At 33.3% G+C, this 13,711-nt stretch overlaps 1 protein-coding gene across 4 annotated transcripts in view; it reads right to left on the bottom strand.

Moving 5' to 3' along the window:
* The window catches only part of LOC145681206 (uncharacterized), a 144,594-nt gene that overhangs the window by 57,616 nt on the left and 73,267 nt on the right, over positions 1 to 13,711 (bottom strand). For 2 of the 4 annotated variants that reach the window (XM_081752725.1, XM_081752723.1), the window contains exon 3: positions 3,728 to 4,277. In XM_081752725.1, coding sequence (XP_081608851.1) covers positions 3,728 to 4,164 — 437 coding nt within the window. In that variant the 5' untranslated portion in view covers positions 4,165 to 4,277. Of the gene's footprint in view, positions 1 to 3,727; positions 4,278 to 7,563; positions 7,729 to 7,811; positions 8,008 to 13,711 lie in introns of those variants that run through there. The other 2 variants (XM_081752726.1, XM_081752724.1) reach the window with 2 other exon arrangements.

Below are 13,711 nucleotides of genomic sequence, written 5' to 3'. Positions count from 1 at the left end.
TTTATTTCAAGAATTTTGTGATTATTCCTCATCACAGAGTACTCCATACAAATATCAAAAAAATTAGCCACAAAAAATAATTCGGAAAAATGTGGGTTAATAAGACAGAAATAGAAAGAGTCTGATATTAGAAAAGAAGTCAAAGATATTCTAAAATAATTCGTCCGTAGTTACCTTTTTTTTAACTGAAAAAAGCATTTCCAAAAGTGCTACTTAAAACTTTAAATAAAATAACGGAAAAATGGTGCATGATGATATTTGAGAGTGTTTTTTTTTTCGGAAAATGGCACTAGCAAACAAAAATATGAGGAATCTACTCCGTTAAAAATCAACTAATCTATCTTCTTTGGAATTTGGTGTACACTTAGCACAAAATAAACCGCAGTACAATTGGTACCTATGCATTTTTAAAATATATTTTTTTATGTATACCAGAAATTCTGAACTAGTATGTATATTTTTAGACACAAATGGTAAATTCATCGAAAACCAAACACAAATAATGAAATTATTAGAAGAAAAATCTTAATTAGGAAATTATTCGATAATTATAGACATAGGTGCTTATGATAATAAACTAACTTCACTAATTTATTAATACAGTTGTTAAAACGAATTGAAAGGAAAATCAATATAGAGATTGTTTTTTTTTTTACCAGATACGTATACTAGTTATTGTGTACAGCTACGACTACCGTAACTAGTTACCACTCCTATTACGTAAATAGAAATTGCCCTCCTTATTCACGATGTGTTTGTGGTATTACAATTTCTAGCAATCTTTTCACACACTTTTTTGGTAGGATTCTTATCCACCGTAAACTAATAAGTCGTATTACACTAAAACCTAGCTGACTTTATTTCTCTGTGGGTAGTATGAGTCTTGAATTTTTGTCTGATGTCGGAAAAGAAATACGAGAATTGGACAAAAATCTAGAGAATACCAGATGAAGTGAAACAAATGCTGGAAGTGAGTGAATGTTTTTTCCGGAAAGATATTTACACGAAATTAAGACTGTAGTAGTGCAAGGAAGCACGATTTGGCGTGGGAGGAAACTATAGTTCAAGGTTAAAAACAAACCGAAGGGAAAAAGTAAACAAGTCATTGATTTCAAACATTCGTACATTTCTGAAAAATAAATTTTCGTCAAAATAGTGAGAAGTCGGTGCATCTCTTACTGCCAATTATAGTACTACTCAGATGCTACCAATTATCTTGTATTACCTGTTACTCTATAGACCAACAATTTACGCATACAATTCCACATTTCAGACATATAACTTACAATTTTTTTTATAGGGAAAAAGATCACCACGTATTTGCATCCTGTCCCATTAATAACACATTTTTTTTAACAATCGTTTCTCCGCTTACTGCTGAATAAGAAAGAATATTTATACTTATTACGTGAGAAGTTTCGTCCTAGCTCCGGGTCGGAAAGTATGATAATAAAAACGTCAAATGTTTTTCTGGTGGCATGTCAAAACCTCGGTTTCGTAACAGTCGTGTACAGTGAGTACACGGTAACGAGTAGAAACCAGTATCATCACAAATATCGATGTAATACCACTACTAGAACTTTTAATAATAATAATAATAATAATAATAATAATTATAATATAGAGGAGTTGACTAAAACCATGTGGCATTGGTCTAAAAAAAAATGAAATGAATGAAAAAGGAGCTAGACTAATGGATTAGAATGCATATACCCATGCAGTGCTATTTGCAAAGCCTTTTATTGTTAGAATTAATATTGAAGAAATTAAACATCTGAAAACCCATAATTCTTTACTAATAAAGAGTAGAATTGACATTCTCCTAAATAGACATTACAGACCAAGGATACAGTACAAATTACCCCATTTCTGCGTAATGTGCAAACTTTTATCTATAATTGCACAGAAAGTAAAACTTTTTATACTTAACAATTTCTGCTGTGAATGAAATAACTAATTGAGTGTTGAAAACATATTCTTTATTACGCACAATTAGGCACCATCTTTCGTGAAATTCCAATTGGACTTAACACATCTTCCGAAGAAATTGTCTTTTTCATACCGCCATAAGGGAATGATGGAATGACAGTGAGGAGCAGAAAGGAGTATGCAACGAATCGATGATTTTAAAATATAGAAGAAGATATTGGGACTAGCTAAGTGAGGAAGCTGATGATCAACAAACGTGGAAGAAACATTCCAGGTCCAAATCTAACATAAAAGCGAAGTAACACCTCACTAGGCCCACGACCAGCCAAAAGGCAGACTACTTAATAACTAACAGTATACGTTCCCGCGAAAAGTTTACTATCTCCTTTTAGCAGTAATTATTCATCACAGCTGGAACGTACAAGGTTAGTATGTGTTCAATGTAGAGGTTTTGCACGTTTAATTAGTTATTAGTAAATCCTCCGAAATGCCATCAATAAAATAACAATAACCAAACACTCGAGATTTGCAAAAAATACCCAATAAAAGGAGTTCGACGTTTGTACCTGAAATATCGATGAAAAATTTAAAAATAAGTATTACTACTCACGCCTGGAACGTGTAAGATTAGTATCGTGTAAGTATTGACTAATTTAGTATTTTATTATTTGTGAAACAAAAAAAAACTGAAAATTATTAAATATATTTTAGATTTAATGTTAAACAATAAACCAAATTCGTAAGTTTGGTTCAAAATAAATTAGGAAACGAATATTCAAACGAAGCACTGTGAAAATAAAAAAAAAAATTAGTCAACTAATTTATTAAATTGATTTTGTGCACAATTTATCTAAAAATCCATCTAGCACTTATTCTACACTTTTAAGTCAATACGTAAATTTAAATAGCATAAATAGCTCTGAATTATTTAAGTGATGTATATATTCGAGACGGCATGGTTCAATAGAAACATCATCCGTGTCACATTCACTACTTTCCAGCACGATCTACTAAGCTCGTATCTACTTCAACCCTCCGTGTATTACTATGATTTAACACTCTTTGCAACCACTGTAATCCACCGTCTCTTTCTCTCATAGACGCCTAAGCAACATTTGCTGAGAAAGAGCATACATAACTTAACATTTCTTCTGTGTGTTATTTAAATACACGCAACATGATTGAATTCAATTTGACGTGGTGAAGGGTAGAGAACACAGAGAACGCTGACATTTTGTTTTAATTGAAGTGTGAATCCCTATTGTAAATCACCCAAACGTTTCCTTCATTCACAGTAACAGTAGAACAACAAATGTTCCTTAAAATAGAACTCAAACCAGCACACGAAGATAGTTTGAGTTAATCAACTGCTTATTGTCAATCATTCAAAAAATTAATACCTTATTATTTAATAAACAGACCACAGCACATATAATTATAAAGAAAAGTGTTTGCCTGCCAACTCATTAAACGATTATAAAGCATCGTTTGCAATGCTTTTTACTAAACTATGATGTGACAAGTTATTATTAAAAAATGAAGCAAGAATACCTAAAGTTAGAACTTGATGACATTTCGTTATGGATTAAGTATTGCTCACTTGAACTTATAAGCTAAACATTAGGATGTGTTTGTTTCTTTTTCTTTTTTTTATTTATTTATTTAAATGTTTGCGCTTCCATTTACTCAGTTAAAACGAAACGAAAAGAATAGTTAACTAAAAAAATAATTAAGTATTGCAAGTTAAAAAAAATAATTATACAAAATGTAACTTATTAAATAAAACATTTAAACGTACCTGACAGCCTGAGCATTGCTACCTGCATCTTGCTTATCATTTTCTTGAACGTCCCCTTCGTGACCATTCTTATATCCAATATTGGAAGATATCTGATTGCTTGACTCTTCTGTGCTGTTTCTTAAATCGGAGGAATTTGGCTTGATGTTACTGTGAAAACTATTGGAATTTGCACGTACTTCAACTGTTGACAAACGCCTGATCAAACATATTGCTTTAGAAGTTAGTTTCCAATCTGATATTGTTTTATCCTCATTACATTTTGGAGTGAAATTCTCTCCCTCCGTTCTACTTTCTCGTTCCTTACATTCCAAGCGTATTGCAAGAGGATCTTTATGATCGTCAGAGCTAATAGTACAAAGTTCATAATTACATTCTTGAAATAACATGCTTTCTGTTTTCACTTCAACTTTAATAGAAACGTTTTTTGTTTTCATTTCAATTTCATTACAATGTTGAAATAATGAGAAGCTGTTTCGTTAATACAAAAAATTGTTCAAGTTTGAGATTTGAAATCTTCAGCATTCAATGTACAAGGAAAAAAACAAATCTGAAAGAAATAAGAAAAATATTCGTTTTATTTAAATTTATCACCAAGCTGGGGAAACACAAAGGTAAATGCCAGTTCAGGTGAAATTGAGTTAGTGGGTGGAATGGTTTGGTATCAGACTAAGGATATAAAAGATACTGGAACAAGTATTTTAAAATTTTGCTACTAATAACAAAATAACGATAGATCTAAATACCAAAATGACAGAACTATAACGAACTACTGAAAAACTTATTAATATCCAATTTTTTCTTTTGTTTCTCTCTTGATAAATCGAAAACTAACCTGTTTTCCTGATGACAAACTATATTAACAAAAACTATCTATATTTAATAAATAGTTTATGTTATAGATATAAATAATCTTTCTTGTTATACTTAAATATATTTTATTTAAGTACGATTTTTGCCTTCTTTCTCACTTTTCTTAAAGTAACGAATTCTCTACGTACGATCAGTATTGCCTGAAGACAGGAAACTGCGCTACGTACCTTGCTTTTATTTCTTAAATAAAATATGAAAAGCAATGCTATACAAATTTTTACTTAGAAATGGTTTGCATTTTCAAGACGTATTATAATATCTTAAAGGCAGATCTACTTGTTGTCTCCAGCCTCTCATTCTTAATCAAATATATGTAGCTCTAGCAACTTCTATTTATATTTATTTTGCGTCGTTATTGCGTGCTCTAATTTCCTTTAATACTTTGGTATTTTCGATTTCGAAAATTTAATTCTAATTGGATTTTTTTTATACAGCAACTTATGGTATTTATCTGATAATTAGGCATATTGGAGATTAGTGTAAATTTTAGTAGCAATGTTATGCGAAACATCGACCTACTGGCTACTGTTGGATCCTAACAGCAAATATTCTTACCAGAAATTAAACGATCTTTCGCGAAGAAGGCGTACAGGCTTATCTAAAGAGCATCTAGAGACCTATTAAACAGAGATGTAATGGAGCATATAACAATCTTATTATCGTCTAGCGTACAACTACCTTAAATTAACAAAAGAAAAGAGTACTAAGTGCATAGTTATACGGTATATTTTATTGAACTGAAGCATTTCGTAAAACGATATATTATTTATCTTTTCGATGTAAATCAGTTTTTGGATATTAAAACATCAAAATCAACATCACAAGATCTTGACATCGAAGAGTCTCACTGGCATATATGCTAACTACAATTCCCAATTCTTTTGAAAATTAAAGTGAGATATTAAGCTGAGAGAGCTGTATTATAAGAGATGAGTTTAACCAAATTTTTCAACAATTTTATTTTACTAAAATAAATGCCTGCTCACATTAAAAGGGATTCTTACGATTTAAGCAAATATCTCTCTTATTTGGATAGAAAAAGCATTTTTTTCTACCATACAAACAACTGTATAGTATTTTCCCCATGTTTTATAAATACTGGTTTGAGTCATGTGCGCCTTTTGGTACTTTATGTAATAGTATTCAGACAATATTCTCATAAACCGAAAAAGAAGATACTTCTTCTACGATAGTGAATGCCTCTTCCTGGAACAACGAAATCGCCCCGAAGGATTTTTCCAATAGGAATCAACTAGGATTACCAGAGTTTCAGCAGTATTTCTTACACTGTCAGGGTCTTCTGATCTCATAACTGCTACAGTTCATTACTCGGATGATATTAACACGCTAAGTGGAGTTGACTTTGAGTTTAACGCCCCTTTCAGGATGGAAGCCTTATGAGACGTGTACCCACTGATTAACGTGGAATCCAAGCCACATATACTCAAGTCAGGAATTAAACCCGGGTCGTCCAAGCTAAAGGCGCGTACGCTAACCGATTAGCCACGGAGCAGCTTATATTAACACTGAGTGTTAAACACGTATATATAACAGGAGACGGAACATAAGGAGATGGCGACGTGCTCCAAATCAAAATGTATTTTATGTTTTCTTTAATACTTGCACGAAGTTAGCAATCTTGTATTATACTCAAGATTTTCGATACCGTAATTTAGTTACTACTATCCATTTCATAAAGATACGCTCTACATTTCGTGGTGCTGACCTGATGATCATTCGAAATTTATATGGCATTGTCGTACCTCGTTAGTTATTGTTGAAATGTCATTTCAATAATTAAGATATGAAACTTTTCTTTGTACTGAGCACTGAGAAAAATAGGAATTATTGAAAGAGTGCTTATTTTATTGTACTCTTTTGGTTGGTTAATGTTCATACGACTATATATCGGAAAAGAAATCGTAAAATAATTTCCCGTGCGCGATATGTAGGTCAATTTATTTATTTGTTTTAGAGTATACCAGCTGGAGCGAGCACTGTAAAGTTAACCCGGAGGATTATTATATTAAAACAAAATTGTAGGCATGTTAACGGCGCCTATGACAAGGTGTCACACACATTCAACTCTTTCTCATCTTCGCCACACCTTTATCTCCATAATACCACGTTGAAGTTCAGACACAATATTGAAAATAGGAGTTCTCGCTTAAGTGTAGAGTTGCCCCTCCAGTTTCCAATCTACAAAAAAGCAGTAAACACATTAAAATATGCAGTTTTATTATACAGATCCAGTGTATAAGCAGTAGTAGTAGTTGTAGAAGTAGAAACGGGTTCGTTGCTTTCTGTTGTAGACATAAAATGGTCATGCCGCTGAATCATCGAACCTTCAGCGTCTTAAATATAGTACTCACTTCCACATCTTTTCTAGTATTAAGCATAACTTTATTGCCAAACTTACACACACAAGCATCAGATAAGAACTCGAAATCATTTCTTACCTCATCTCTCCTGTAAATTTTCCTAATTTTTATAAAAAACGGAAGGGCAACATAACCCGGATTTTCATATAGTATGTATGATAATATACACAGAGTATAACTAGTACAAGGGTCCAGAACCACGAGAAAAACACAAAAATTACAGGAGAAATGAGTAATGCAAGCACTTACACATAACATAATGCATCCAAATCTGACCTAACTTGAACTAATTTAAGCTAACCTGAACTAACCTAAACTAACGTAATATTAGTAGAAATAAGCGAAATTCTACCACTTTTTGGAAAATTATTCGGGACTCCCACACTAATATAACAAACTAAACTAACCTAACGTAACCTAAACTAGCCTAACCTAACTTAAACTAACCAACTTTACCCCAAACTAACCGAATGTGAACAGAAATTACTGAAATAGTAACATTTTTTAAAGAAAAGAGCTGGACCCCTTCTGCTAAACATAGGCTATATAAACTGTAACACAAAAGATTTTAACTCGCCATACCAGAGAACGACATTCAGTTTCAGCATAGACAAATTCTGTGGATTTTAAGACCATGCAGAGCATGAAAATATATATAAATTTAGAACGATTATAACGTGGGAGAAATTTACAACAGAGTCACTGAGAAAGACTCACACAGTCTTTCCAGATGCCTCGAGTTGAATTTCCCACATCAATTAAGAAAAGACCCACATCTACCGGATTTTTCCCACAATATTTCTTTTATCAATTTTACAACTTGCAATTACCTAGTTAACATGTGTTTCTAGAAAACCCTCTTTACTAACGGGAAGAAAAGTTTACAGACTAAATATTAGCAATTAATACGTGGATGGTTTGCATTAACTAATTAAACCATTGTTCTGCGCAAATCCAAGTTTAAAACTATAATGTGCTGATAAACCTAGATTTGTAACAAACAGCGGCTTCATTGGTTGATGCAAGACATTATCCATCTTATGCAGAGATGTTTTGAAGTATGATTAGCGTCAAACTAAAACACTGACTTCTGCAGGAGACTTATGTTAGTCGAACTCTTTAGTATGGCCCTAATCACACTTCAAAACTACTCTGCATAAGGACCCAAATTTCTAATTCAGTATAAAAGCCTTTAGATTAATGAAATCATAAACAACAACAACAGCACAAATCAAAGTTTTACATACTGAAGAAATCTGACAAAAATTAAAAATTATCTATTGAAGCTTTCCTGGCGACGTATTGTGAAGAGGTCTTCTCGGGCTAGCAGCCAGGTAGCAATCTATATTCTTCGCCTGAAAAGCTGATCTCACTAGATTGCCACTGCACTAAGAGCATCATCTCCATTTCTGTTCTTCTTTCTTGTTTTCACATAATTTACAATGGAGAAAATTCTTTCCGATTCAACATTTGAGTGGGCCAATGTGAGTACAAGTATTGCAAGCTTGTCTAAGTTGGGGAACTTAAGTTCATCATTAAAATCTTTCGTTTTTGAAATGAAATCCCACATGATATCCAATTCCATAGCCATTAAATCACTTTTTTCGTTAGCATTAAAGAAGTGTGGCAGAACCCTCCATTCAATAAACAAATCGTTTTCGTCAATACGCTTACTGAAATGTTTGGATAAAGGTGTAAGCTCTTTTAGCTCATTTCTAGAATTTACTTCTGACGCTACAGAGAGAGAGAGAAACCTTAGTTCACGAAGGAGAGGTTGATTCACTGCTAAGCGTCGTTGAATATCAGTCACCACTGCATAACACAATTGGATTGTGTTGGGTTCGGTTCCTGTTTAGGGCAGTTATTCTTATAACCGGAAGAGTTTGATTCTTACCTGATCCCATTCGGGATAACCAAGTTTTATAACTCCGCTGGAAACAACTTCTGTTCAATACGGCTTACCTGTGGTGGATTTTAGTAATTGGCGTGAAGAAGACATTCGCAATACAAATTATAATGCTACAATAGAGAGTGCGCAAACCTCCAAGTTGGATCTCGAACCAAAATACTATTTCATTGAGGTTGCGACTGCAAGTGCCCACCATCCTTGCCACGCCTGCTGGTATCAGCGGAATAAGTGCAAGTCATTAGACATAACATCCAGCAACTCTGTAGTGATTGTGCAGAAATACTGTAAAGGTAATTGCACATAAAGAAATAGATAGTGTGTAAATTTTATTCGCTTAACACAGGTTTATAATACTTACGTTTACAACATTACAACATTTTGTTAGTGATTTATTTAACATGTACCAACACACCATAAGCCCAAAACTTTATTAATGTGTAATTTATGCGAAGAAATTATTACATATTTTTATTTTATTCTTTCTTTCTTTAAGGAAGATGACGCACTACGAATGCCGGCTGAAATTTGCATTACACTATGCACTAGTATTAAACACACGCTATTTCGATATCACACTTAACCACACTATAAATTAATGGATTTTGGGGGGGGGAATCATGTAGTCATTTTTACGAAGAAGATTTCTCCATGCTTCTTGTTGCTCGTTGGACAGTCATTATTTAGCTTCCGTGGAGGTTATTATTTTTCGATTCCAAGTGGAATTCACCATTTTACTTGTGTAAGTTCCTTGCTCATGCCTCGTTACTTACGTGATTTCACATATTAAACGTTGTCTTGGTATACGAACATAGATTTTGTGTTAAATTTATATTTATATACCTGCGCAGATTTAGCTTACTCTTTTCATTATCAAACTTATTAAATCTTCAACGATTGCGAGGCAAAACTTTGATATTCTTCTCGGGCGTCACTGTAGTAGAACCAATCTAGACCACCATAACCACTTAGAGTACCTTTCACGGCTTTTTTGCCTCAGCGTCAATATCTTTACGCTGAGCACACCAGAAAAGATTTTATAAATATTCATAATAAATATCCTTCATCAGAAATACAAATATCAAAGGGCGTTAAATAAGTTCCCAATTAATACAAAACAATTGAAGTGTTAAAAACAGTGAAGGTATTTTACGATGGCATTTGAATTCAAGGGACTATATTTTAGATTGTCATAACCACTTTACACCTCCTTTATTCGGTGGACAGGAAGCACGAGTCATCACTCACAGGATTGCCAACTTATACAAAGATAAAACCAAAATACAGTTTGCGTCGACGAACAGTACATGAAGCCTCATTCCAATTCAGCCAACAGTAACTGGGAAATTTAAAATGGAATGGGAGTGAGGGGGGCTACACACTCATAAATGGCGTGCGACATGGACGATGATCTTCTTTGAAGATTATCAGAACCCTGGGATCTTGGGTTTCCTCTTCTTAAATTTATTTTTCCGGTTATTATTCCTCTTGTTTCTTCCATTGTTAACATTTGATTCATTATGATTCACTAACACTTTACACAAACGTAGATGGGCTTTTATTTTATGGGCTATTTATTTTAAATGGGCTTTCTTTCTTTTTTTTGTTTGTGTGTGTGTGTGTATATGCGAAAATATAAAATTACATTTGTTTTTATAAGACAAGATTTCAATATAAGTTGAATAATATTGATTATCTATTATATTTTCATTTTATATTATATACTATTCATATTCTATTTACTAACATTAAACTAATATATTTCTTACACCATTACTTAAATTATAAGATTTCAATCTTTTTTTTGTAAGTATCTGACTCGTATTACTACACCTCACACTAAATATTCTTATCAAACTAAACACATAAAATTTTCAATATTTTGAGAAAAATGACACATGAAATGCAAAAATAACCTTTTCATCAATATATGCTTCCTTATAACTAATTCTCAAAATAACTCCTAATAATGTAATATTTCCATTCTTCAAACCTTTAAAATACAACATTTAAACAACACTATATCAACTTACAAATTAATTTTCAAATATAATGCAATAGTATAGTGACATGACATGAATATACGAAATGGGTTCTCTCATTAGTAAATAATTTTTCAAAACATATTACATATTAAAACTTTATTTTCGCACAATATTCAATAATATACCTTTTTGGTCGAGATTTAATAAAATTTATCGACGCCTTTAAGATTCACAGCTAAACTTTTACAACGTAATAATTCAGCTATGACTCTCTCTGATCACTCGACAGGATCTGCCTGGCTAAATTTCGAAGGAACCTACCCACAATGAATTATTTATTTTACCACCCCGAGATGAGGCCGAATTAAAGAATACAAGGTTAAAAACTTAAAATAATAAAGAATGGGATTTACCAAAATAGCTTACTCCGAGCATTAAAAACATGTTACATTACCCAATACACATAAAGGGGGGGGGGAACCTCATCTCCATGACTTGGCATATTTCTTTACTGGTTTTTCCATTACTTTGGAAAAGAAATATCAACGGTCATCTGGAAGTCGCATAGCGGGTCACAGATGCCTGCATAAATCATATGAAACATTTTTTTTTTTACATTCCTTGTACTTGCTCATGTAGTGCCACATAAGGATTCTGTAGATTTACTAACGCAAATTCCAATACATCAGATGAGCATAAATTTTTACAGTACAGAAAATTCAAATACTTATCAATATCTAGCAATTTCTCTAAAATTTTATGTATTCGTTGGTTATTACTTCTCGATTGAACACTTTGAGACAAACATACTGGTGTTGTAGTTAATGCATTGCAAAGAACGGTTTCAACACTACTTTCTAGATCTGAATTTTTAAATTCGCTTGAAATTACATCATGATATTTCTCAGAACTATGTTTTACTGCTAAATCTAACCAGATTTTACGAGTTTGTTTCGTAGGTTTCCACACCTTAAGTCTATCCACTGAATGTGAACCAATTAATTTACCAGTTAAAGGATCTAACAATTCGAACACCTTTTCTGAATTGGAGGGTTTGTTAATACAAAGATAGGGTCCTTTGAACACATTGAAAAATTTGGCGATTTTCTTGTCTGTTGCGGAACTTAAGTTTGTCTGTTTCAAAAAAACCAGATCATTCACCTGTATTTTATGTTTACTCTCCTGTTGTGAGTTATACCTTTCATTTCGCTTTCGGATCACTCCCTTTCTTTTAAAATCAGCCATTACCAATTTATTGTCCCAACTTTCATTATCGTTTTCGTTCGTATCATTCGTAAAAATGCCAAAATGTCCGAAGATAGGTTTTTCAGCCTGTATGTTCAAATGTAAACTGGCTGGACTCGCGCCAAGAGTGCTAGATATAGAATAGTTCAGCAACACAACGACTTGTGGTATAAATTTCTCCCAAGAACCATGATCATCTTTACAAAACAGTCTAAACAACCTGTTCGTGTCCCGATGGATTCTCTCCACCGCGTTCGACGCCGGATGGTAAGGCGTTGAATAAAATATCTTAACACCATATTCTTCCATTTTCTGTTTAAAGTTTTTAGAGATAAAACAACTACCATTGTCCGCCAATATAGCTGAAGGTATTCCTAAGTGCACGAAGTACAATGTCTCCAAACATTTAACTACGCACTTCGTAGTAGCGTTCCGGATCGGATAAAGAACAAGGTAACGAGTAAAGACATCCAAAACTGAGAGTATAAATTTACACTTTGAGGGAGATGGCACAAGAGGTCCGATAATGTCAATTGAAATTAATCTCCTAGGGCCTTTCACCTGTATGGTTTCTAAAGGTCTCGCCGGGGGTCGAGTATCGACTTTAGTTCGTTTACACTCGAGACAATCGTTAATATAGTTCATCACGTCTCGCCGCATAGATTTCCAATAACAGATCTCACTGATGAAGCTTACAGTTCTTTCGCACCCGAAATGTCCACGGTTATTATGCATTTCTTCAATTACCAGATTTACTAAAGATGGTGGGATGCAAATTCTCCAACTATTGGGAAAGTGAAAGTTCTTATACAACAATATACCATTTTCTAATTTGTAGAATTTCTCTACATTTCTATTTTGCATCTTACTGTAGGGATCGTTTGGTTTCTCTAGAAATTTGATAATTTTATTATACTCAGGATGTTCCTTTTGTTTTTCAGTTAACTCTCCTGGTGTGAGATTTCTGAAGAATGATGGAAGTACTTCTAAATTGTTTATATCCAGAATTTCACTAGGAGGAGCTAAAACTATCCTGGACAATGCATCACTGGCTACATTTTCACTCCCTGAAATGTGCGTTATCTCTAAATCAAATCCCTGTAGTTCAAGACTCCACCGAGCCAAACGAGAGTTCCAATGGCGAATTTTATTCAAAAACACTAATGAGTTATGGTCTGTGTAAACTTTCACGTGATGGCCATATAATAAATGTCCCCATTTACGTACGGCTGTAACGATTGCATACGCCTCTAATTCCGTGATAGTGAAATTTCGCTGTGCACTATTTAAAGTCTTACTGTAAAAACCAAGTATGTGTTTTTCACCGTTAACTTCTTGGAATAATATACTTCCCACTGCTACCAAGGAACTGTCTGTCACTAAACAAAAATCGTGATCTAACAGCGGATGATTTAACAACACTTCTTCAGCTAACGATGCTTTTAACTGAGTAAAACTTTGCTCACATTCGTCAGTCCAAACCCATTTTTTATTCTTTTTCAGAAGTTCAAACAATGGATTGGCTAAATGAGCGAAATGATATACAAATTTTGAACACCACTCGAACAAACCTAACACTCGCTTAAGTTCCTTT

The sequence above is a fragment of the Thermobia domestica genome, chromosome 3 (genome assembly GCF_964235325.1).
Source record: "Thermobia domestica chromosome 3, izTheDome1.hap1.1, whole genome shotgun sequence".
NCBI lineage: Eukaryota > Metazoa > Arthropoda > Insecta > Zygentoma > Lepismatidae > Thermobia > Thermobia domestica.
The sequence above is the reverse complement of the archived record's forward strand: the minus strand, read 5'-3'. Positions and strand labels throughout refer to the sequence as shown.